A 25,720-nucleotide genomic window follows, 5' to 3' on the forward strand; every position below is an offset into this window, starting at 1 on the left:
TCATTTTGCCTGAATTGCTGCAGCATTACGGCGTGGCATAAAGTCGACCAGTCTGTTGCACGCCTCAGGTCTTATGAGAGCCCAGGTTGCTTTAATAGTGGCCTTCAGCTCTTCAGCATTGTTGGGTCTGGCATCTCGCATCTTCCGCTTCACAATACCCCATAGGTTTTCTATGGGGTTAAGGTCAGGTGAGTTTGCAGGCCAATCAAGAACAGGGATACCATGGTCCTTAAACCAGGTACTGGTAGATTTGGCATTGTGTGCAGGTGCCAAGTCATGTTGGAAAATGAAATCTTCACCTCCATAAAATTGGTCCGCGGCAGGCAGCATAAAGTGTTGTAAAACTTCCTGGTAGACTGCTGCATTGACCCTAGACCTCAGGAAACACAGTGGACCAACACCAGCAGATGACATGGCACCCCAGACCATTACCGATTGTGGAAATTTGACACTGGACTTCAGGCAACGTGGATTCTGTGCCTCTCCTGTCTTCCTCCGGACTATGGGACCTTGATTTCCAAAGGAAATACAAAATTTACTTTCATCTAAAAACATAACTTTGGACCACTCAGCAGCAGTCCAGTCCTTTTTGTCTTGAGCCCAGGCGAGACGCTTTTGACGTTGTCTCTTATTCAAGAGTGGCTTTACACAAGGAATGCGACAGCTGAAGCCCATATCTTGCATGCGTCGTTGCGTGGTGGTTCTTGAAGCACTGACTCCAGCTGCAGTCCACTCTTTGTGGATCTCCCCCACATTTTTTAATCGGTTTTGTTTGACAATCCTCTCCAGGGCGCGGTTATCCCTCTTGCTTGTACACTTTTTTCTACCACATCTTTGTCTTCCCTTCGCCTCTCTATTAATGTGCGTGGACACAGAGCTCTGGGAACATCCAAGCTCTTTGGCAATGACCTTTTGTGTCTTGCCCTCCTTCTTTAAAGTATCAATGGTCATCTTTTGGTCAGTTGTCAAGTCAGCAGTCTTCCCCATGATTGTGTGTCATACAGAATCAAAACGAGAGACCATTTAAAGGCTTTTCCAGGTGTTTTGAGTTAGTTAGCTAATTAGAGTGTGGCACCAGGTGTCTTCAATATCAGACCTTTTCACCATATTCTAATTTTCTGAGATGTTGAATTTTGGGTTTTCATTGGTTGTCAGCTATAATCATCTCCTTTTTGGCAAATAACACTTGAAATGTATCAGTCTGTTTGGAATGAATGTATACATTCTACAAGTTTGACTTTGTAAATGGAATTAATGAAATACATCAACGTTTTCATGATATTCTAATACGACCAGCACCTGTATGGAAACATACAGTCGTGGTCAAAAGTTTACATACACTTGTAAAGAACATAATGTCATGGCTGTCTTGAGTTTCCAATAATTTCTACAAATCTTATTTTTTTTGGTGATGGAGTGATTAGAGCACATACTTGTTGGTCACGAAAAAGCATTCATGAGGTTTGGTTCTTTTATGAATTTATTATGGGTCGACTGAAAATGTGTTTAAAATTTCCCGGAGGTGAAATGGATCAGAGCGTTCAAGCGAACATGGATCCCGACTTCATGTCTACCCGGCAGTTTTCGGTGAGAAAATTGTGGTAATAAGTCGGCTCTTACCGGAGATCAGCGGAGCTTCTGTCCTGCTACAGCTTCGTGACTTCCCTCGGAGACTAGCGTCAACACACCCGTGGCCACACCCCTCCGACTATCAGGTACTATTTAACTCACTAAAACACTAGCAACACAATAGAAAGATAAGGTATTTCCCAGAATTTTCCTAGTAAATGTGTCTAAAAACATCTGAATCGCTCCCAATGCAAGCGCCTTTTTTTTTCTAGTCCTTCACTCTAAATTTCCTCATCCACGAATATTTCATCCTCCCTCAAATTAATGGGGAAATTGTCGCTTTCTCGGGCTGAATCGCTCTAGCTGCTGGTGGCTATGATTGTAAACAATGTGAGGATGTGAGGAGCCCTCACACCGGTGACGTCACGCGCACATTGTCTGCTACTTCCGGTAAAGGCAAGGCTTTTTTATTAGCGACCAAAAGTTGCGAACTTTATCGTCGATGTTCTCTACTAAATCCTTTCAGCAAAAATATGGCAATATCCCGAAATGATCAAGTATGACACATAGAATGGACCTGCTATCCCCGTTTTTAAATAATACAATCTCATTTCAGTAGGCCTTTGATATTTGGTTACATGTCGCTTGGCAAGTTTTACTGCAATAGGGCGCTTTTGGTAGCCATCCACAAGCTTCTGGCAAGTTTCTGGTCGAATTTGTGCCCAATCCTCTTGAGAAAATTGGTGCAGTTCAGCCAAATGTGTGGGTTTTCTGTCATTGACTTGTTTCTTCAGCATTGTCCACACGTTTAAGTCAGAACTTTGGGAAGGCCGTTCTAAAACCTTAATTCTAGCCTAATTTAGCCATTCCTTTACCACTTTTGACTTATGTTTGGGGTCATTGCTACAAGTCCAACTCAGTGGCATAGTGGTTAGTGCAGGGGTCGGGAACCTTTTTGGCTAAGAGAGCCATGTGTTATGATCCGCCGCCCGGATCATACATTGTTTTGTTTTTTGAGTTCTTTTTGTGTTTCCTGATTATTTTTCTCATTTGTTCCACCTGCTATGCTTTTTGACGCACACCCGTGGTAATTGTTTGCTTTAGTATCTAAGCCTGCCTTCGACCTCAGTTCGTTCTTGGTTCGTTGTTTGCTTCATGCAACTCTCACGTTGGTTTCTCTACTTGATAAATACTTGTGCTAAGTTACGCCTTAGCTTCTCGTGCGATCGGCACGTTACTTTTGGACTTTCGGACTCCCTTGCTACGTTTAGCATTAGCTTCCCGTGCGTAGGCACGCACTTTCTTTTGCTTTTGTACCAGTGTTCTTTTACTTTTTGTCTTAAATCAAGCCTTACCTGCAATTCCTGCCTGTCTTGGTCCTCGTGCATCCGGGGGGTGACACAACGCGCATCCACGATGCGCTTCCAACGTTACACCATGAAAGCCAAATATTTTAAAATGTATTTCCGTGAGAGCCATATAATATTTTTTAACACTGAATCCAACTAAATGCATGCAATTTTAATTAATCAGAACATTTTTAGAGTACAATAAGTCTCTTATTATTTTTAATAACATTTTTATTTGGAAGCTAACCAATAATAAATAAAATGCTTCTTACCAATAATGCGACTTCTTGAACAGGTGTGGTAGAAAAATGGATGGATGGATTAAAATGCATGAGAATGATTAATATTTTGAACGTTATTTTTAACACTGTGATTACCAGCGGAATTATACATTACTTATTGTGTTAAGCAATGTCAGCTAAGATTTATCTGAGAGCCAGATGCAGTCATCAAAAGAGCCACATCTGGCTCTAGAGCTATAGGTTCCCTACCCTTGGGTTAGAGTGTCCGCCCTGAGATCGGTAGGTTGTGAGTTCAAACCCCGGCCGAGTCATACCAAAGACTATAAAAATGGGACCCGTTACATCCCTGCTTGGCACTCAGCATCAAGGTTTGGAATTGGGGGTTAAATCACCACTGCTCCCCTCACCTCCCAGGGGGTGAAAAAAAGGATGGGTCAAATTTAGAGGACAAATTTCACCACATCTAGTGTGTGTGTGACAATCATTGGTACTTTAACTTTTAACTTTAATTGTCCTGTTGGAACACCCAAGACCCAACCTCCGGGCTGAGGATTTTAGGTCGTCCTGAAGAATTTGGAGGTAATCCTCCTTTTTCATGGTCCCATTTACTCTCTGTAAAGCACCAGTTCAATTGGCAGCAAAACAGGCTCAGAGCATAATACTACCACCATCACCAGGATCGACAGTAGTTTTGGTGTTCCTGTAATTAAAGACCTCACCTTCTCTCCTCCAAACATTTTGCAGGGTATTGTGTCCAAACAGCTCAATATGCGTTTAATCCGACCACAGAACTTTCCTCCAGGATGTCTTATCTTTGTCCATGTGATGTCTTTACATGTGTATGTAAACTTTTGACCACGACTGCCTATTGAGAACTCTGCATGCACGTGTGTGTCTCTGCATGTTGCGTGAACCCAGTAAATATATATAAGATACGCATGGATGCATCTGGATCTGTGCAGCACTTTGGACCAGCAGCTTGTCTAAAGCTAGTGTGTGTGTGCGTGTGTGTGTCATTGTGTGTGTACGTGTAGCGAACAGCTGCGATATAGAGCCTGTCGTGGGCATGAGGTAATTAGTGCAGAAGATGATTATATTATTTGGACGGCCGACCAGCGGAGGTTCAAAAGGAGGGGAGGCAGGTGAGCTTGTGCGGCCTGCAGCTGCATGTTAAATAACTTTGAAATAAATCACGGAAGTCCTGCAAAAAGGGGGGAAGGAAGGAAGGTGAGGAAAACCACACAAGAAGAGAGGCACGGAGGGAAGCGCAGGAATTTAAACAAACAACAACACAACGGCGACTAAATTATTCAGTCCGGCTTCGGTAGAAATGAGCAAATGCAAGAAGTTAGTTGCATTAGACGATTGTAAAAAGCAGACTACCAGGCATTGCATTTTTGAAAGGCAGGGAGAAACACAGAAAACCTCTACAGCTACAACAAACAGATATCTACAGCATGTATCTATATGATCCCCAAGGTGCGTTCAGAGGCACCAAAAGAGATATTCTCTCTGCACAAATTGTGCAGTCCGTGGTTTACCTTTGCAATAATGGTACTCTGTATGTGGTGACAGATTTAGTTATATTGTAAAACTTAGCAACGTTGCTTGGAGTGATGAATGAAGAATACATAAGAGTAGAAACGCAATTAGAATAATAGCATTACCTTTACGTTATACAAACCACGTTTCCATATGAGTTGGGAAATTGTGTTACATGTAAATATAAACGGAATGCAATGATTTGCAAATCCTTTTCAACCCATATTCAATTGAATGCACTACAAAGACAAGCTATTTGATGTACAAACTCATAAACTTCATTTTTTTTTTCAAATAATAATAACTTTGAATTTCATGGCAGCAACACGTGCCAAATTAGTTGGGAAAGGGCATGTTCACCACTGTGTTGCATCACCTTTTCTTTTAAAACACTCAATAAACGTTTGGGAACTGAGGAAACTAATTGTAGAAGATTTGAAAGTGGAATTGTTTTATGTAGAGCTTCAGTCGTTCAACAGTCTGGGGTCTCCGCTGTCGTATTTTATGCTTCATAAGCAGTTGTGGACAAAGGGGTGTACCTCGCCCCATCCTTTCTTGTGTAAGACTGAGCATTTTTTGGGAAGCTGTTTTTATACCCAATCATGGCCCCTCACCTGTTCCCAATTATCTTGCACACCTGTGGGATGTTCCAAATAAGTGTTTGATGAGCAGTCCTCAACTTTATCAGTATTTATTGCCATCTTTCCCAACTTCTTTGTTACGTGTTGCTGACATCAAATTCTACAGTTAGTGATTATTTGCAAAAAAAAAAAAATGTTATCAGTTCCAACATCAAATATGTTGTCTTTGTAGCATATTCAACTGAATATGGGTTGAAAATGATTTGCAAATCATTGTATTCCGTTTATATTTATATCCAACACAATTTCCCCAACTCATTTGGAAACTGGGTTTGTAGTTACATTTTAGTAAGGATATTCATTTAAAGGGCCCCTTTAATACTATCAGTTATTTCATAGTTTTTACTTTGTCTGCAGGCAAAATTATCCCCATTAGGCTTATTTTCTAACAAGTTTCGGACACATTTTTGCAACGCCGACTTTTAGCTAGAAAATGTGGGCGGGCCTGCATCAGCCTGCTGACGTCACCTATAGAAGACTGGAGGCGATTTCATACTGCGTAATACGTGTTTCGGTAGCATCTTCGTACCGCATCACGTTGTTTTCACACATAATTTGCAGACATTATGCAGGAATGCAACTAAAGGAGGGCTCAGCCTGCAAACAGTTCCAGAAGATCGGCAACATGAGGAAAATATAAACTTCTCAGATAAAACGGACTTGTGCAAAATGAGAGTGAAAATATGTATAATTTTAATCATTTTGGGTTTTTGGTTGAAATTTGGATGGAAAATTTTAAACACAAAAGTTAAATGCGATCTCGGGAACCTACGGAAAAACTGAGAAAAAAAGGCAGACTCCAAAAACTAGACGAAAAAAAAAGTTAAGCTACTCGTGTTCTATTTTGCGTCCTCATCTACTGATGTTTTCCTCATGATGCTTGAGATGACGGTGAAAGAGCATGAGAAAACACAAGCTATGGTCGTGTCCGTGGAAAAGCAAGGAAGCTATTTTATATTTATTTCATGCTCATGTTGTTTGAATTAATCAGGGACCAGTGCGACAAAAACACGCAATTAAGCAAGTACAAATAATAGGTTTACATGCCTTTATTTACACCCTATGTGTCGAAGTAAAAAGTAGATGTGTTTCAGTCAGGGGGGTTCATCTGTTGAACAGTTTGGGTGATTCCTTAAAATGTTCCAGTTCCATTCACACATTTTGAGAACCACTGATATAGACGCTATGGGTCCATTAATACTTTAAAAACGATGTTCTTGTTCGATGCGCATTGCTTCTGTGTGGTTTTAGTTTAAGTTTTACAGCAGAAAACCAATGAGAGCGTCAGGATATTTTGAGGTCAACTTCCAAGACGTCAGAGAAGCCTGATGAATGAATGCCATAATTGCAAAACACATGGGTCTTGTAATTGCGAAACACACAACTTTTAATGAAGAAATGTTGTATAATTCTGATCAAACTAGTGCTGTGGTTTCATCCATGCTAATTTCTTTGATGTTCATTGGTAAAACCCTTTCTAAACCCTGCCCGCAGCCATTCTCTTCAAAATAATGACTGATCCCTTTGAGTGTCTACGCTTCATTTATAGCTTGGCAGAAGAGTTTCAAGAACATGTGCCATATTTCCCATCTGAACTTCAAAGTATAGCAGATCACCAGATGCATCACAGGCACCGCGTAATTAAACGTGTTCTTAAACGTAAACACTTGCCATGCTTTTAAATGCAAACCCCGTTTCCATATGAGTTGGGAAATTGTGTTAGATGTAAATATAAACAGAATACAATGATTTGCAAATCATTTTCAACCCATATTCAGTTGAATATGCTACAAAGACAACATATTTGATGTTCAAACAGATAAACATTTTTTTTTTTGCAAATAATCATTAACTTTAAAATTTGATGCCAGCAACACGTGACAAAGAAGTTTTGAAAGGTGGCAATAAATAATGATAAAGTTGAGGAATACTCATCAAACACTTATATGGAACATCCCACATGTGTGCAAGCTAAATGGGAACAGGTGGGTGCCATGATTGGATATAAAAGCAGCTTCCATGGAATGCTAAGTAATTCACAAACAAGGATTGGGTGAGCGTCACCACTTTGTAAGCAAATTGTCGAACAGTTTTAGAACAACATTTCTCAACGAGCTATTGCAAGGAATTTAGGGATTTTACCATCTACGGTCTGTAAAAATATCAAAAAGTTCAGAGAATCTGGAGAAATCCATCCACATAAGCGATGATATTATGGACTTTTGATCCCTCAGGCGGTACTGCATCAAAAACCAACATCAGTGTGTAAACGATATCACCACATGGGCTCAGGAACACTTCATAAAACCACTGTCAGTAACTACAGTTGGTCGTTACATCTGTAAGTGCAAGTTAAAGCTCTAATATTCAAAGCCAAACCCATTTATCAACAATATCCTGAATGCCGCCGGCTTGTCTGGGCCCAAGCTTACCTAAGATAGACTGATGCAATGTGGAAAGGTGTTCTGTGGTCTGACGAGTCCACATTTCAAATTATATTTGGAAACTGTGGACGTGGTGTCCTCTAGAACCAAGAGGAAAATAACCATTCGGATTGTTATAGGTGCAAAGTTCAAAAGCCAGCATCTGTGATGGTATGGGGGTGTATTAGTGCCCAAGGCATGGGTAACTTACACATCTGTGAAGGCACCATTAATGCCGAAAGGTCCATACAGGTTTTGGAGCAACATATGTTGTCATCCAAGCAACGTTATCATGGACGCACCTGCTTATTTCAGTAAGACAAGTGTTACAACAGCGTGGCTTCGTAAAAAAAGAGGGCGGGTACTTTTCTGGCACGCTTGCAGTCCAGACCTGTCTCCCATCTAAAATGTGTGGCGCATTATGCAACGTAAAATATGACAGCGAAGAACCCAGACTGTTGAAAGACTGAAGTTTTACATAAAACAAGAATGGTAAAGAATTCCACTTTCAAAGCTTCAACAATTAGTTTCCTCAGTTCCCAAACGTTTATTGAGTGTTGTTAAAAGAAAAGGTGATGTAACACAGTGGTGAACATGCCCTTTCCAAACTACTTTGGCACGTGTTTCAGCCATGAAATTCTAAGTTAATTATTATTTGCAAAAAAAAAATAAAGTTTATGAGTGTAAACAGCAAATATCTTGTCTTTGTAGTGCATTTAGTTGAATATGGGTTGAAAAGGATTTGCAAATAATTGTATTCCGTTTATATTTACATCTAACACAATTCCCCAACTCATATGGAAACGGGGTTTGTATGAGTATGGAAAGCGGGTGGTAATCAATAACTTTCTGCTGACATGATTTTTCTCGCATGAGATTTTAAAATCTGTCTCCATATACGAGTGTAGCTCATTTGTCATTAAATAATCAAAATCATTGCGATCAGATTGAGACGGTCTATTCTTGCAATGGACTGTGGATGTTCCGCACAAATAGTAACGTGACATGTGGAAGTTAAGAAAAAGCTTTACAGTAGCAATCGAGGTCAGATAGGTAAAAATGAGTTCACCGTATGCACTCACTGGACACTTCATTAGGCACTCAAGCAGGTCTTTTAAATCAGTGATTCCCAAGCACATTATTCACATTGTCCATTAGGTGTGCCCCCGAAAATGATCCAATTAAATCTAATTGGTCTGACAATTATTACTGTAAATACCGGACTATCAGCCAGTACTTTTTTTCCTACAGTTTGAACCCTGCGGCTAAATTTCTAATAGATTTTTTCCCCCAAAAAATAAACAAGCAAATAAATTGTGGTGTTTTATTGTTTGTGCTATGGTGCCATCTTTTGGAAGAGTGTGCTCACTGTAGTGTCTCTCCATTTAGCGCTTTCAAACCGAAAGTAGAATGCTGTTCGGCCTTCTAGCTGTCCATAGCGTTTTTACCCGTATGCATTCTTCATTCATCACTCCAAGCAACGTTTGTAAGTTTTACAATATGACTCAAACAGTTTATACTTACCAAACCGTCCCATGCTTGATGTCTGTAGGAGTGTTTTCATGCATATTTGTACATGCTATTGTAATGTAAAGACCATGACGGTGACTTCTGTTTTGTTCGATCAGCCGTTTTACTGCCGTGTTACAGACACTCTTTGGAAACAATCGAGGTATGTAAGAAAAAATGTACAAAACCTTTCTGTGTAAATAACTAATTTCACAACGTATATCTGCAACTTGTAGTCCGGTGCGGCTAATATAGGGCAAAAAAAATGTTCTCCTAAAGTTTAGTAGGTGCAATTTATATCCCGATGTGCTCTATAGTCCGTAAAATACAGTATTTATACAAATGCACAATTCTTGTCTTTAAGACCGATACTGATTATTGACAATTGATTTATCTATTATGTATATATATGTATATGTATATATATATATATATATATATATATATATATATATATATATATATATATATATATATATATATATATATATATATATGTATATATATATCTGTAGTTTCTGCACATCTGGAGTTAAGAGAGTCAAATAAATGCGCATTTGACGAACTGTACCTGTAAAGGTGTCCTGATAAAAGTCAGTATCTTCATCTTAAATGTCTGGTCGTCTAGCGCCATTATTTCCATGATGAAATCAGAGACCGCTTTATTGTCTCTGGCAAACCTTTTTCACTTACAGTATCAAACGCAGCAGCGATAGGAACATGCCCCGGGCCTTTCTCTGCAGCTGGCAGCTTCTTTTTACAGTGCAGGCGTCTTCGTAGGCTTTCAAAACTCCGCTCACGTTTCAAGTGGCTGATAAGGTTTGATGTGTTGAAGCACAATGTTTGTTTTTTTCCCTCCTCGCGGCATGTTCTCAGAAATGTTGGCGCAATTAGCACACAAAATGTCTTCCTTTTATACCAGGGGTCCCCAAACTATGGCCCGCGGATCCGTGCCAACAGCATCCAAAATCCGGCCCGCGGGAAGTCCCAAGTTTAAAGAATATATATATATATATATATATTGTTTTTACAATTTTTTAATTGTTTTTTTTTTTTTTTTAATCCGTCGTTGCTAATCTGTTTTCTATCGCATGTTACTCTTGGTGTCTCCTAGCCGCTCAAGCAAATCATATTGTCTAAAAATGCATTTTCATCGGATTTTTAAAAATCCCCTGAAGAGCAGGGAAACCTGCAAAACAGGCTTGTAGGGATGAAATAGCCTGTGTGTTTTTTCCTGACCTAACGTGTGTATATATATATATATATATATATATATATATATATATATATATATATATATATATATATATATATATATGTATGTATTAATGTATATATATATATATTTATATGTATATATATATATATATATATATATATACATGTATATATATATATATATATACATGTATATATATATATATATATATACATGTATACATATATATATATATATATGTATATATATACATATATATATGTATATATATGTATATGTATATATATATATACATATATATATATGTATATATATATGTATATGTATATATATATATACATATATATATATATATGTATACATATATATATATATATATATATATATATATAGTCGAGGTTTCTGTGGTTTATCCGTTATACAGTGCTCAATACGGAGGTAGAGCGGAATATACGGTCAGTAAAAAAACACAAGAGGCTGTATCATCCTTACAAGCCTGTTTCGCAGGTTTCCCTGCTCGTCAGGGGATTTTTTTGCAAAAAAAATGCAATAGAATGCCCTGACGAGTGTCTGTGTTAGTTTTCTTAACTTTCAATGGCATTCTTTTTGTATCGTTTCAGATTTTATTTTAACAAAATGCAATAAACTCCCTTGTCGAGCGGGGAAACCCGCGAAACAGGCTTGTAGTGATGATATCGCTTCTTGTGTTTTTTCCTAACATACATATACTGTATATATATATATACATATACTGTATATATATATATATATATATATATATACATATATACATACATACATACATACATACACACATATATATATATATATGTATAGATATGTCTTAATTAGATTATCCAGAGAATAGTGCTTGTTAACGTGGTAGAGCGCAATATATATGTGTCTGGGAAAAATCACAAGACTACTTCATCTCTACAGAACTGTTTCATGAGGGGTTCCCTCATTTTGTCAGGAGATAATCTGACGATTGAGGGAACCCCTCATGAAACAGTTCTGTAGAGATGAAGTCAAATTGTTTGGGGACCCCTATTGTAAATAGTAAAGGAGTCTCACACGATCGACGCCATGTTTGTTTACAGTGAGTTTAAAGAAAAGTTTGCGACAAGCGCTTGATTTGCTCACCCTAAACCACCAGCAAAGTGAGCCGTGGGATGGTTCTGACGTAGGTAATGGTTGGGAAACACTGATGCAATAGAATCGTTTATAGATTTTGAGTATTTTCATAGCTTTTGTACTGAAAAAGGTCATTAAATGGTGCAGCTGCACCAAATTGAACGTCCGCTGAGTGCATACTGTACGTGCGTTCCCTGAAGGGGCATTCCGGCTCTATCTGAACACACCTTGTTGGAGATTAAATTAAGATTCAGATCTTATGTACCTGTTTTGACTGCAAAGTTGTCATAGCAAAGCAGCCGTCCCCAATGAGGCAATATGCAGTGAGGTTACATTTGGAAAGTTAGTCAGTTGGTGAGAAAGATGGAATCATATAAGCCATTCCCTAGTCGGCCCACATTTTTTTTTTTTTTTTTTTTTTTTTGTCGACTATGTCTTCACCTTAAAAAGGTGCAAGACTGTGAGTGAAGGTGAGTAAGTGAACACACCTGTTCAGGCTGGTTGGCATTGGACAGTGGGATCACCATCCAGATGATGTTGAGGTTGTTGAGAGCAGCGCTGGTGGTGAAGGAGCAAGGCAGGACGGCTGCTTGGCCTCGGGCGACCTGGATGCTGCTCTGGGACACCATCACATCCAGTGCTTGTACGCTCGCTGCAGGAGGGAGGGAGACCATCATCAGTGACATCATGCACACAAGATGTACTGTCGCCAAGACACAACTTGCGGTGCACTTTGCACAATCCACACGTCTAATTCAAGAGCTGTATGGGTAGTTCTGCCTTTGCAGAGATAGCAAGACAAACGAGCTGGGAGAGTGGTTACACAACAGGAGTCCAAACTACTTCAACCGGGGGCCGAAACTGGGGAATCAAAGCACGCGGGGGCCATTTTGATATTTTTCATTTTCAAAACAAATACAATATATACACAATATATATTGGCTACGATAGACTGACCATACCTCCTCTTTTCACCGGATATGTCCTCTTTAGCGGGGCTGTCCGGGTGAAGTTTCTTAAATGCCTCAAATGTAATTTTAAGCTAGGGTTGCGTGTATTTTCAATGTACGTTCAGGATTAAGAAGGGGTTAAAAACAAAACAAATTGTGCGCAGCAGCATTCGTGAGGGAGGGTCAGAGACAGAGAGAGCGAGAGAGTTATGATAAACGTGCATGCGTCGCCAGGCTCTGCTGTTTACCCATAGATTTATCAGATTTTATTTTTTATTATCTATAGCAGGGGTGTCAAAAGTGTGCCCCGGAGGTCATTTGCGGCCCACAGCTAATGTTTTAAAGGGCCACGGCCCCTTCTAAAAATACTATTAAAATAAACGAAAACATAAACAAAAGTGAAATAAAAAAGCTTAAAGGCTAAATGTAATTTAGAAAAAGTTGCAACGTTGACTAATAAAACAAAGCTGTTTTTTTTATTTTATTTTAAACTGTCATTGCTCAAAACATAATATTGAATCAAAATCACTGTTATAATGAATCATTGACATATCCAAGTTTCCGATTACTTCACATCAAATATTCCACTAAGAAAAATATTTTTGGTGGAAGCTTTTGGAAATTTGGTAAATAAATAACCAAAAAATGTATATTTTGTTGTTTTCTTACTGTACCGAAAATGAACCGAACCGTCACCTCTGAACCGAAGTACGTACCGAACTGAAATTTTTGTTTACCATTACACCCCTAATATATATATTTTTTTTACCTTTAGGGCTGCCCTCAAGTTTGGCCCTGCGGACCCGGGTGGGACTCAGTCATATTTCATTTTTTTTAAAATAAGTCAAATACTAATTTAACGCATAGGCCTCTACACCAGGGTTTGGCAACCCAAAATATTGAAAGAACCATATTGGACCAAAAATACAATAACAAAAAAAACTTGAAAAATGAAGAGCCTTATTTAACTAAACTAGATTAGAAAACTCCTTTGTCCCACACGCCATCAGACTGTACAACTCCTCTCTGGGGGGAGAGAGGGGGCAACTCGGTAACGCGGTTGGTTAAGCGGCCGTGCCAGCAACTTGATGGTTCCAGGTTCAATCCCCGCTTCCTCCATCCGAGTCCCTGCCGTTGTGTCCTTGGGCAAAACGCTTTATCCACCTGCTCTCAGTGCCACCCACACTGGTTTAAATGTAACTTAGATATTGGGTTTAACTATGTAAAGCGCTTTGAGTCACTAGAGAAAAGCGCTATATAAGTATAATTCACTTCACTTCACTAGGATGACAGGGGATGCAAAGACTGCAACAAAAAACAGTGCAATTAACTTTGCAATAACAGTGCAATACATGTTCATAACATGATCACTACTGCCTAGTTTCTCTTGTTATATTCTTATTTTTACTGTTATATTTGTATTCTTATTGTTGCTTTTTATTGCATTCTCTCCGCGGGTTGCTTTCCAGCAACTGTCTTTTGTCTCTGTCTCAGACTCGCTCTCGTTCCAGCTCCAACTGCTGCTTATACAGGGCGACAGGTGAGTAGATGACAAAGCCCACCTGGGCCATCTAGGCACCCGTCGCTGACTTCGAGGCCGTGTCAGGGTCAAATACCACGAAACGTTATATAGACACAGAAACGGAGATTAGAAGACAAACCAGTGATTACTTTTCTCGTACGAGGTGAGGGACCTGGAGAAAGTTTGTCAGTTACAGGCTCCAATTCACTCTGACCTTTCTCCCACTCCCCTTGCTTTTTAATTCATTTGGGAGGCCCTGCATTACATACACAAACACACAGCTGTACTAAGGGAGGAGGGGGATTTACAACTGTGTTGGAAACCTAACACCTGTGTTGAGAACATAACACATGCAAATATAAAAAGATATAGTAACTTCTTGTGTTGCTCTGTCTCATCTGCAAACTCCTCTTTGCGGTTGGCAGGTCAACCTAAGTTCAATCTAACGCCAAGTTTTGTCAGTTTGGTAAATGGTAAATGTGTTGTACTTGTATAGCGCTTTTGTACCCCTTTTTTAGGAGCCCAAAGCGCTTTGACGGTATTTCCACATTCGCCCATTCACACACACATTCACACACTGACGGTGGGAGCTGCCATGCAAGGCGCTCACCAGGACCCATCAGGAGCAAGGGTGAAGTGTCTTGCCCAAGGACACAACGGACGTGAGTAGGATGGTAGAAGGTGGGGATTGAACCAGCAACCCTCATATTGCTGGCACAGCCACTCTACCAACTTCCCCACGCCGTCCCTTTGTTTGTGTAACACAATGCATAAGCAAACAATCATATTTGAATACAAATGAGATAACTGATTTACAATTAATCCAACAGGCCGGTCCTGGCACACCCCATTCCGCTGCAGGCCCGCAGGCCACGCCACCCTCTACACGCGCTTACGTGGATGGTGGAAATGTTCAAATCAGTTGAGAAAGGTGGAAATTTTGAAAGTTCAAAACCAGGAGTTCTGGGTAATTTAGGATATTTAAATGATTTTTTTAAACAGCTCACGGTTCCCAGTCGTTCTTTTTGGTACAGAATCTTGTGCATTCACAAGATGATAATATTAAATTGATGAATGAAATTTGAAAATATTGCCACTGTACGTTAGGAGCAAGAACATATTTGCTGTTTGGCCAACAAACGTTTCAACCGGGGGGAAGCTCGAAAGCTGTCTCTCTCATCTGGACACAGCTGTCTTTGCTCCAACAAACTCACAAAGACAAATATGAACATGAGCGGCCTATTTCTAGTCTGGCTAAAGACATTACGGCCCAAACTGAGTTACATCTCCCCCACAAGCATGTATCCATGTCCAAAACCCTTTATGGGAAGTCATCTTATCGAAAGATTTCGGGGGGGGATGATGCCTTCTGATACGATTACAGATAATTGATCACGTCCTGTAAATGATGTCTGATGACCATCTTGCTATTAGCGGGAGAAATTAGTATGTGGGAGTCAAGCCACATGTAAAGTGCATGCGCTGACCACTAAATGTGGATCTTATCTTGTTTGTGTTCATGTCCAGCTCATCATGGCTTTTCGCATCCGCTGTGAGATGTCTTTGGTAATTCCCAGTCTCCAATGCCGCTTCTAGCCGTCGTCAGACTGCCTGTTGCTCTCCATGTCTGCCCGCAACTTCCCACGCTTTCCCTTCTGCTGGCAGACACTCCGTGTTGTACACCCTCACAAGGGACTCAGGCTAACACACTCATCATTGATATAGTCATGAAAAGGCCCATATTTTATTCAAGCCTTTTTACTTAAAGACTTTCCGCTCAAATGTCAGGCTCCTCTGCTTCCCAGCACACAAGTCTGGGCCCTCATACACAAGTCCCCCATCCCACCCTAAACCCAATATCAAACAGGAAACAAAAAGGTCACAGACTTTCTGCACAGTCAGTTGATAAAGAGCTCCAAACTTCATGTGACCTTCCAATTAGCCCACATAAAGTACGCAGAGAGCTTCATGGAATGGGTTTTCATGGCCGTGCAGGTGCATCTAAGCCATACATCACCAAGTCCAATGCAAAGTGTCGGATGCAGTGGTGTAAAGCACGTCGACACTGGACTGTAGAGCAGTGGAGACGCCTTCTCTGGAGTGATGAATCACGCTTTTGTATCTGGAAATCTGATGGACGGGTCCGGGTTTGGAGATTGCCAGGAGAACGCTAAATTTCGGATTGCACTGTGCCGAGTGTGAAATTTGGTGGAGGAGGAATTACGGTGTGGGGTTGTTTTTCAGGAGTTGGGCCTGGCCCCTTAGTTCCAGTTAAAGGAACTTTGAATTCTCCAGGATACCAAAACATTTTGTACAATTCCACGCTCCCAACCTTGTGGAAAGGGTTTGGAACGGGCCCCTTCCACTTCCAAAATGACTGTGCACCATTGCACCATAAAGATACGGATGACAGAGTCTGGTGTGGATGAACTTGACTGGCCTGCACAGAGTCCTGACTTGAACCCGATAGAACACATTTAGGATGAATTAAAACGGAGACTAAAAGCCAGGCCTTCTCGACCAACATCAGTGTGTGACCTCACCAATGCGCTTTTGGAAGAATGGTCGAAAATTCCTATAAACACACTCGACAACCTTCTGGAGACTCTTTCCAGAAGAGTCGAAGCTGTAATAGCTGCAAAAGGTGGACTGACATTATGTTGAACCCTATGTGTTAGGAATGGGATGACACTTCAAGTTCATATGTGAGTCAAGGCAGGTGGCCAAATACTTTTGGCAATATAGTGTATATTGATGCAGTTTTTTTTATAGATATTTTCGTTCCGCTAAATAAGTGTTCATCACTTTCAACCTAAAAAAAAACAGTGCATTTGTAATAAGAAACAGTTAAATTAATTCCCACATTTAATAAATTAATAAAAATGTGTGCAAAACTGCAAAAAAAGTGCCCGATACTAAAGGAGGTGGTTGGATCTCTCAGTGAGGTGGCTTGCTGCAGTCAGCCAAATTTAAGAACTGTCTGTATTACTTCATTTACAATAAATAAATCAATTACCGACGTTTACTAATCAATTTGATCATCGTTCGTGTCCTAATTGCGGTGCATCTCAAAATCGATAATTTTTCCCGCACACACACTTCCTATGTTTACATGCGCTAAAAATTAACTCTTGTATGAATTAGGTAAAAACAAGCTTGAATTAAAACACATGTAAACAATCCTTGATTAGGTTTTGGACTTTTGAAGATGGGATAAACATATTTAGAACATATCTATATTAACACTCCTGAATAATTTGATTGAAGTTATGTTTTTTGTTTTTCAGAATGAGTTTAAAGGGACACCGCAGTTGTTGAAGGGAAATACATTTTTAAATGCATTCTAAATATTAAATAAATGTGATCAAAAGTCCACTTTTAAAATGGAGCCTATGGGAGTCGCTCTATTCTGCCTATGAAGCCCTTAAAAAAAGTCCAAACACCTCCATTAAGAATGTATATCCATGATCGAAGTATATATTCTATATAATGTAGTAACAGGTACATTTATAATAATATTTAATATATAGGAATTTTGATCATTTTAAGCATAGGCGGCGAAATAATATAAAAAACGCATCACGACGTTTGCTTTTTTTTAACAACATCACTGATTATTACTTACTGCAGATTTCATGAAAGCCAACAAACCTACTAAAACATCACTTACTGCACAATGTCAGCTGTCATTAGGGTGCTGACTGCTAGGATGTTCACATTTAGACAGCGTATTTTTGGGTCGTTTTCGCCATTTACAGGTCGAAATTGGCGGTCAGAGTGTACCAACTTTTCGGAATTCGTCCTCGCGTTTCTACTATCCAGGTGAGAGAATTGTTTAATGATCTAGATTAAAGTTGAACGAGCTAGGGAACGAGGAAGCAGCTGATCAGTCGATCATGTCAACATTGGCTATAAACAGTTATTATAAGCACTAACACAATATTACTAATACTTGGTTAATATTCAGCTGAATGGAGTATTGTTGGTGCTGGTTGGATGTTTTTTTTATAGGATTTTATAGGCGGAATAGAGGATCACCCATTGGGTTCGCTCTAAACATACTTTTATTTACGTTTATTTACGAGTTAGAAGGCAGTAAGAAAAACACTTCAGTCACATGTCTTTCATAATTATTGTAAACAATAGGCAAAATTCCCCAAAAAAGTGCATTTCCCCTTTAAATAATCATACCACTTGTCATTATTCACTTAAATATGATTTTTTAAATATATACAGTGGGGCAAAAAAGTATTAAGTCAGCTACCGATTCTGCAAGTTCTCCCACTAAAAATGATGACAGATGTCTGTAACTTTCATCATAGGTACACTTCAACTGTGAGAGACAGAATGTGAAAAAGAAATCCAGGAATTCACATTGTATGAATTTTAAAGAATTTGTAAATTATGGAAAATAAGTATTTGGTCAACCATTCAAAGCTCTCACTGATGAAAGGAGGTTTTGGCTCAAAATCTCACGATACATGGCCCCATTCCTTCTTTCCTAAACACGGATCAATCGTCCTGTCCCCTTAGCAGAAAAACAGCCCCAAAGCATGATGTTTCCACCCCCATGCTTCACAGTAGGTGTGGTGTTCTTGGGATGCAACTCAGTGTTCTACTTCCTCCAATCACAACAAATTGAGTTTATACCAAAAAGTTCTGTTTTTGTTTCTTCTGACCACATGACATTCTCCCAATCCTCTGCTGTATCATCCATGTATCCATTTTGGTATAAACTCAACTCGTCGTTTTTGGAGGAAGAAGAATACTGAGTTGCATCCCAAGAACACCATACCTACTGTGAAGCATGGGGGTGGAAACATCATGCTTTGGGGCTGTTTTTCTGCTAACGGGACAGGACGATTGATCCGTGTTAAGGAAAGAATGAATGGGGCCATGTATCGTGAGATTTTGAGCCAAAACCTCCTTCCATCAGTGAGAGCTTTGAATGGTTGACCAACTACTTATTTTCCACCATAATTTACAAATAAATTCTTTAAAATTCCTACAATGTGAATTCCTGGATTTTTTTTTTTCACATTCTGTCTCTCACAGATGAATTGTACCTATGATGAAAATTACAGACCTCTGTAATCATTTTAATTGGGAGAACTTGCACAATCGGTGGCTGACTAAATACTTTCTTGCCCCACTGTATATATATGTCAAGTTTTCCTTTATTTCAGGATGTAAAGTAGATATTAGCTGATTCACATAGGATTATTATAAGTGGATAATACCAATCATAATAATACATCTTCATTATTATTCTAATTATATTATGATTAGTGCATTTCCTGGGAGTTAAGTCGCCCCCAGTCTTTAAAAACTAGCGACGCCTCTCTTTCTAACTTTAATCGAGGGTCTTTGAACGCACCACAGTTATGGCCGATTAGATGCAAAAGTGAAAATCGGACATGACTTTCTCCTATGCCGCAACAAATGTGATGTATTATACTTTTACCTTTCTCCTAGCACCTCATCCTTGTTATATGCTGAAAGGTGAGCTTTAATGACGTTATGACGAGTGAAGTGTTTGAAGCTAGATTTGTCCTATCCAGGTCGAACGAAACATTTCGTGTTTTTGAGGTTTTGATTGCTCTTAATTTGATGGCTATATTTAAATTATAGGAACATTTATGAGGTTTTTTTTGTAAATTACAGAAAATAATTCAAATATACCAAAGCCCATGGTCCCACAACAAAAAGGGAAACAACGGCCTCATTACAGGTCTTACGTCCCTAACCATAGCAGACAAGACAAGGGAAAGCAGAAAGAGCATATTGCTTTGCAAAAAATACACTAGGCAGACATGTAGGAAGCCCACAGCAGCTGTAAAGATCACTGTAAGCTACGCAAACAGAGCTTGTACACGGAAACAAAACATAACAGTAAAAAACATATGCATACCATTTACACCAGGGGTCGGCAACTCAAAATGTTTAAAGAGACAACTTTTAATGAAGGTAACACATGATGTAGGTGGCTATATTAGCCTACTATCAAAGTGACTATGTGTCGCAGGCTGAAGCAAATCTTCGTTGACAGAAAGGTTAACATTTAATAAGTATTCTACACATTTTTACAACATTAAAAAACATTAGTAAATCAGAGGCTACTCAGAAAGTGAGATGACTCCTGGAAATTACTAGCTTTTAATAGCCAAAGGTATAGATGTGTGTGTCCAAGTTAAAGGAAACGACAGGCTGTCTTCTTTAAATAGATTTATTACAATCTTTGGTAAGCTAGGTAATGTTTACTGTGGTCTGGAACAACATGGCAGGTAAACAACTATCAGAAATGCAGCCAATATTACATACAGATTGTTACGATGTGGACCACTCCGGACAAGGCGTGCAGGTAGGAACATGATTTTTTTCCTCAAAAATCAAACACGTACCTAAAACAAACCACAAGCAAAAGGAAAGCGTGCAGATCGCATGGGAAGCTAAGACGAGAATTAGCGCAGGAATCAAGAAGCGTAGAAGATAAGGAATTAACCCAATGTAACTGTTGCATGCAGCAAATGATGCAGCCAGCCAACTGACCGGCAAAGGCAGGATTAAATATCCATCCATCCATCCATTTTCTACCGCTTATTCCCTTTTGGGGTCGCGGGGGGCGCTGGCGCCTAAATAGTCCCTCTGATTAGTGCTCAGGAAACAGGTGAACGTCCCGAGCACCAATCAGAGACAGGTGGAAACAATAAGCACCCATGGCAACTAAAAGCAAAAAAGGGTGCACAAAAACAGGAACAAAGGGAGTCCAAAACTAACAAAATATAACAAAAACATGATCCGGGCCACGGATCATGACACAGATAATGTGTCATGAGACATGCCAATATAAATTAAATACAAAGACGACATAAGTAAAGGATATTAAATGCGCTAAAATATACCTACAAAAGAGGCATAATGATGCAATATGTACATACAGTTGGCCTAAATAGCATGTGAGCATGGATTAGCATGATATCATTAGACTGACCATACATCCTCGGACATGCCCTCAAAAGAGGGCATGTCCGAGGATGTATGGTCTCTTAAATGGATTCTGGAGAACGATCCCACCGAGCTTGACCTGCGGTTTTTGAGGGCATGTCCGAGGATGTCCGGGCGGGGTTTCTTAAATGCCTCAAATGTCTGGCGTTTTGTGTCAAGGTTGCGTGTATTTCCAATGTACGTACAGGGTTAAGATGGGTTAAAACACTAAACAAATCTTGAAGGTGTGCACGCGCAGCAACAGCCGTAACGGAAGTACAGACAGAGCGAGAGAGCAAGGTAGTGTATTGATTGTCGATCAAGGCATACTTGGTGAACAGCCATACAGGTCACACTGAGGGTGGCCATATAAACAACTTTAACACTGTTACAAATATGCGCCACACTGTGAACCCACACCAAACAACAATGACAAACACATTTCGGGAGAACATCCGCACCGTAACACAACATAAACATAACAGAACAAATACCCAGAACGCCTTGCAGCACTAACTCTACCGGGACGCTACAATATACACCCCCGCTACCCCCTAACCGATACCCAGATTACGTCATATCAAATATTCCACTTTGAAAAATATTTTTGGTGGAAGAATTTGCATATTTTGTGTGTTTGCCATACAAAAAACATAGTTTTGTTTGACAAAACTATTTGACACATAAAAAAAATGTAACATTTTGAAATGAGGAATAGATTTGAAGTTGATGTAGACTACGGAGATTTAAGCGTTAAATATAAAATGTACGTATGCCATGGCACACCATTATCATCATTTCATGAGCCAAGCAAAACAATTTTTACACTGAAATAAATACACCTACAACTTATTAAATAAAAACATGGAAAAAACTACCTGCAACGGTAAATTTAGATCAATGAAGGAAAGAAGATATTGAATGGATGTTTATAAATGAATACATTTACATATGCATACAAATGTGTCTTCTTTTTATATTATTTCTTTTAATGAATTAAGTAACATTTATGACAACCTTTTTCCAAAACACAGTATAGAATGTGATATAACAGGACAATGCATACGTTTATCATTTGTTATCAAAACGCTTACAAAAAAGTGGGACCCCAAAAATTTACCGTGGGACCCCATTTCTATGACTTGATGGGACCCCATTTTGAAAATTCCTAGTGACAACACTGCTGTGAACAGTGGAGAAAAAATGCTTCATCAAAATAAATACATTATTTATAAAACAAATTCAAGAATCATTGGCAAATATGTGTCCTCTTTTTGGGATTTTCAGAATACGGTCGGCCTAGCAATCATGCACTGACCAAATATGCCTGATTAGCACTCCAACAAGTCCATAACGTCAACAAAGCGCACCTTTGTGCATAAAAACTTTTAGTGGACAAAATGAGACAAAGATTTTACATGGAAACAAACTGTTGCGTCACAGTCCACACCATGGGAAGTTCAGGAACCGCCGAAATTAGTAGGACAAAACGATACTCATCAGTGAAGCATACACACAAATATATTACAGTGGCCTTTCTAACAACTGGGAAGGTGTGTGTCAGGTTTGTCCTCACGCAAAAAATATACTAAAACAAAAATTTGATTTTTCCCCTCATCTTTTTCCATTTCTAATCATTTTTTTAAAAAACGTTCCAAGGATCCACTAGGTCGGCACTAAAGAGCTGCAAGAGGCTCGAGAGCAGTGGGTTGCTGACTCCTTAGACCAGGGGTCGGGAACCTTTTTTGGATGAGAAAGCCATGAAAGCCAAATATTTTAAAATGTATTTCCGTGAGAGCCATATGTTTTTAACACTGAATTCAACTGTCAGGTTCAAACACTGATGCCATCTATTAAACAGACAAGAAGCAAGGAATTAAACAAAGACAGGATTCAATTTAGCTCAATGAGGAGAAACGCGTAGACCTGTACTCCTGTACAGTGTCGTCCCACGCTCTGACAAGAGAATTCTACGACTCCTCTTTTTGGACTTTCCCAGATTACAACAACTAAATGCGTGCATCTCTTATTATTTTTAATAACATTGTTATTCTGAAGGTAACCAATAATAAATAAAATACTTTTGATCATTAATGCGACTTCTTGTACAGTTGCGATAGAAACAGATGGATGGATTAAAATGCATAAGAATGTTTTATATTTTGAATGTTATTTTTAACACTGTGATTACCAGTGGAATTATCCATTACTTATCGTGTTATGCAACGTCAGCTGAGATTTATCTGAGAGCCAGATGCGGTCATCAAAAGAGCCACATCTGGCTCGAGAGCCATGGGTTCCCTACCCCCTGCCTTAGACGGTGAACCACGTAATCCACACCCCTGGTTCAGCTGAGGCAATGGGTTGAAAATACAGCTAAAAGTACAGCTTTTAAGTTGACTCGAATTCAATGCATGCCACCTGTGTGACCTCTTCGGTAGACTCAGAGTGCAACAACGCAGTTACCTGGCATTGCCTCATGAGTGTGCCTTGCTTTCAGGAAGTTGCAGCAGAGGCCGCAATGTTCATAGCGCACAGATTTTCAAAGTAGACACTAGATGGCAGTAGAGCACATACTCATTGTCAAATTACAGTTAATAATAGTACTTACAGAAAGAAAAAAAACACCAAAGGTTTCCTGCTCTGTGTTTGTCTGTCTTAAACATTAATTTATGTTAAAAAACTTTTCCCTCGCACCTTAAGTGCATTTGCAAACTGTTGAGCGCGATCTATAGCGATAACTTGTGTTAAAAAAATGAAAGATGATGAGAGAGTATTATCACACTTCAACTTCTCTGCCATGTAAATGCAGCTTCTTCGCTAAGGTCCGCATCGCAGATTTAAAATCTTCTTATCCTGGATAAGTTAAAGGGGAACATTATCACAATTTCAGAAGGGTTAAAACCAATAAAAATCAGTTCCCAGTGGCTTATTTTATTTTTTGAAGTTTTTTTCAAAATTTTACCTATCCCGGAATATCCCTAAAAAAAGCTTTAAAGTGCCTGATTTTCGCTATCAGTGAAGCCACCGTCCATTTTCCTGTGACGTCATCCAGTGATGCCAATACGGATAGCACAGCCAGATACAGCGACATTAGTTCGGATTCAGACTTGGATTTCAGCGGCTTAAGCGATTCAACAGATTACGCATGTATTGAAACGGATGGTTGGAGTATGGAGGCAGATGGCGGAAACTAAATTGAAGAAGAAACTGAAGCTATTGAGCGAATAGCTATTGGCGCTATTCGGCCATGTCTGCCTTAGCATCGCCGGTAAAATGTGCAGACCAACGATCGGAAGTTTTGCATCTTGTGAGACTGGATCAACTTGAATCAGTCGATTGGTAAGTGTTTGTTTGGCATTAAATGTGGGCGGAGGGAAACGCCGGATGAAAATATAGTTTCAAATGTACATACAGCTAGCCTAAATAGCATGTTAGCATTGATTAGCTGGCAGTCACGCCGCGACCAAATATGTCTGATTAGCACATAAGTCAACAACATCAACAAAACTCACCTTTGTGATTTCGTTGACTTTATCGTTGGAAATGCATTTGCAGGTTATCCATACATTTCTGTGCCATGTCGGCCTTAGCATCGCCGGTAAAATGTGCAGACACTCCGGAACATTCAATGGGGGTCGGCGGCAGATTTCTCTGACCTTATCGTTGGAAATGCATCTGCTTTGAGTGTCGCAGGATAGCCACACAATCTTGCCATCTCAGTAGTAGCATAGCTTTCGTAGGTAAAGTGTGCGTAACAAACGACTGACCATTTCGTCGGCTTTCCCCACACCCTCGTATTTTGAACAAATTTCGTCCAATTTCTTGCCACTTTTGCATCTTCGGGCCAGTGGTGCAACTTGAATCCCTCCCTGTTAGTGTTGTTACACCCTCCGACAACACACCGACGAGGCATGATGTCCCCCAGGTTCCAGAAAATAGTCAAAAAAACGGAAAATAACAGAGCTGAGAGCCGGTGTTTGAGAAAATGGTGGCTTTATTACCTAGGTGACGTCACGTTCTGACGTCATCGCTCCGAGAGCGATAAATAGAAAGGCGTTTAATTCGCCAAAATTCACCCATTTAGAGTTCGGAAATCGGTTAAAAAAATATATGGTCTTTTTTCTGCAACATCAAGGTATATATTGACGCTTACATAGGTCTGGTGATAATGTTCCCCTTTAAGGTCAAAGTTAAATTACCACTGATAATCACATGCACACACACTAGGTGCGGTGAAATTACCCCCAACATTTTACCCATTCCCTTGTTCCACCCACTGGGAGGTGAGGGGAGTAGTGAGCAGCAGCGGTGGCTCATTTTGGTGATTTAGTAAAGTAAGTAGTTTTAGTGTCAAGGCGTGGACTGTGGTGTGGTTTGTTTTCCCCTTGTGCAAAGCGACTGGATCGGACACGATGTGAAGGTAACGACATCTTTTAATCTTGTCAAGTCCAAGTCTTGGCACAAAATAGACGTTAGTTACAACCCTGTTGCACTTTTTAACTATGTCTAGCCCAATTTGGAGTTATGAGAAGTTTAGTTTAGTTTATTAGGGATCCCCATTAGTCTACAACACAGTGTAGACCAGGGGCGCTCACACTTTTTCTGCAGGCGAGCTACTTTTCAATTAACCAAG

The 25,720-nt window shown here is 39.6% G+C and overlaps 1 protein-coding gene across 1 annotated transcript in view; it reads right to left on the reverse strand.

Moving 5' to 3' along the window:
* igsf11 (immunoglobulin superfamily member 11) overlaps nt 1-25,720 on the reverse strand; it is a 327,969-nt gene that overhangs the window by 42,751 nt on the left and 259,498 nt on the right. Inside the window, exon 3 of the mRNA XM_061918978.1 lies at nt 12,117-12,280. Coding sequence (XP_061774962.1) covers nt 12,117-12,280 — 164 coding nt within the window. The remainder of the gene's footprint in view (nt 1-12,116; nt 12,281-25,720) is intronic.

Source organism: Nerophis ophidion, linkage group LG13, assembly GCF_033978795.1.
Source record: "Nerophis ophidion isolate RoL-2023_Sa linkage group LG13, RoL_Noph_v1.0, whole genome shotgun sequence".
In the NCBI taxonomy this organism is placed as follows: domain Eukaryota; kingdom Metazoa; phylum Chordata; class Actinopteri; order Syngnathiformes; family Syngnathidae; genus Nerophis; species Nerophis ophidion.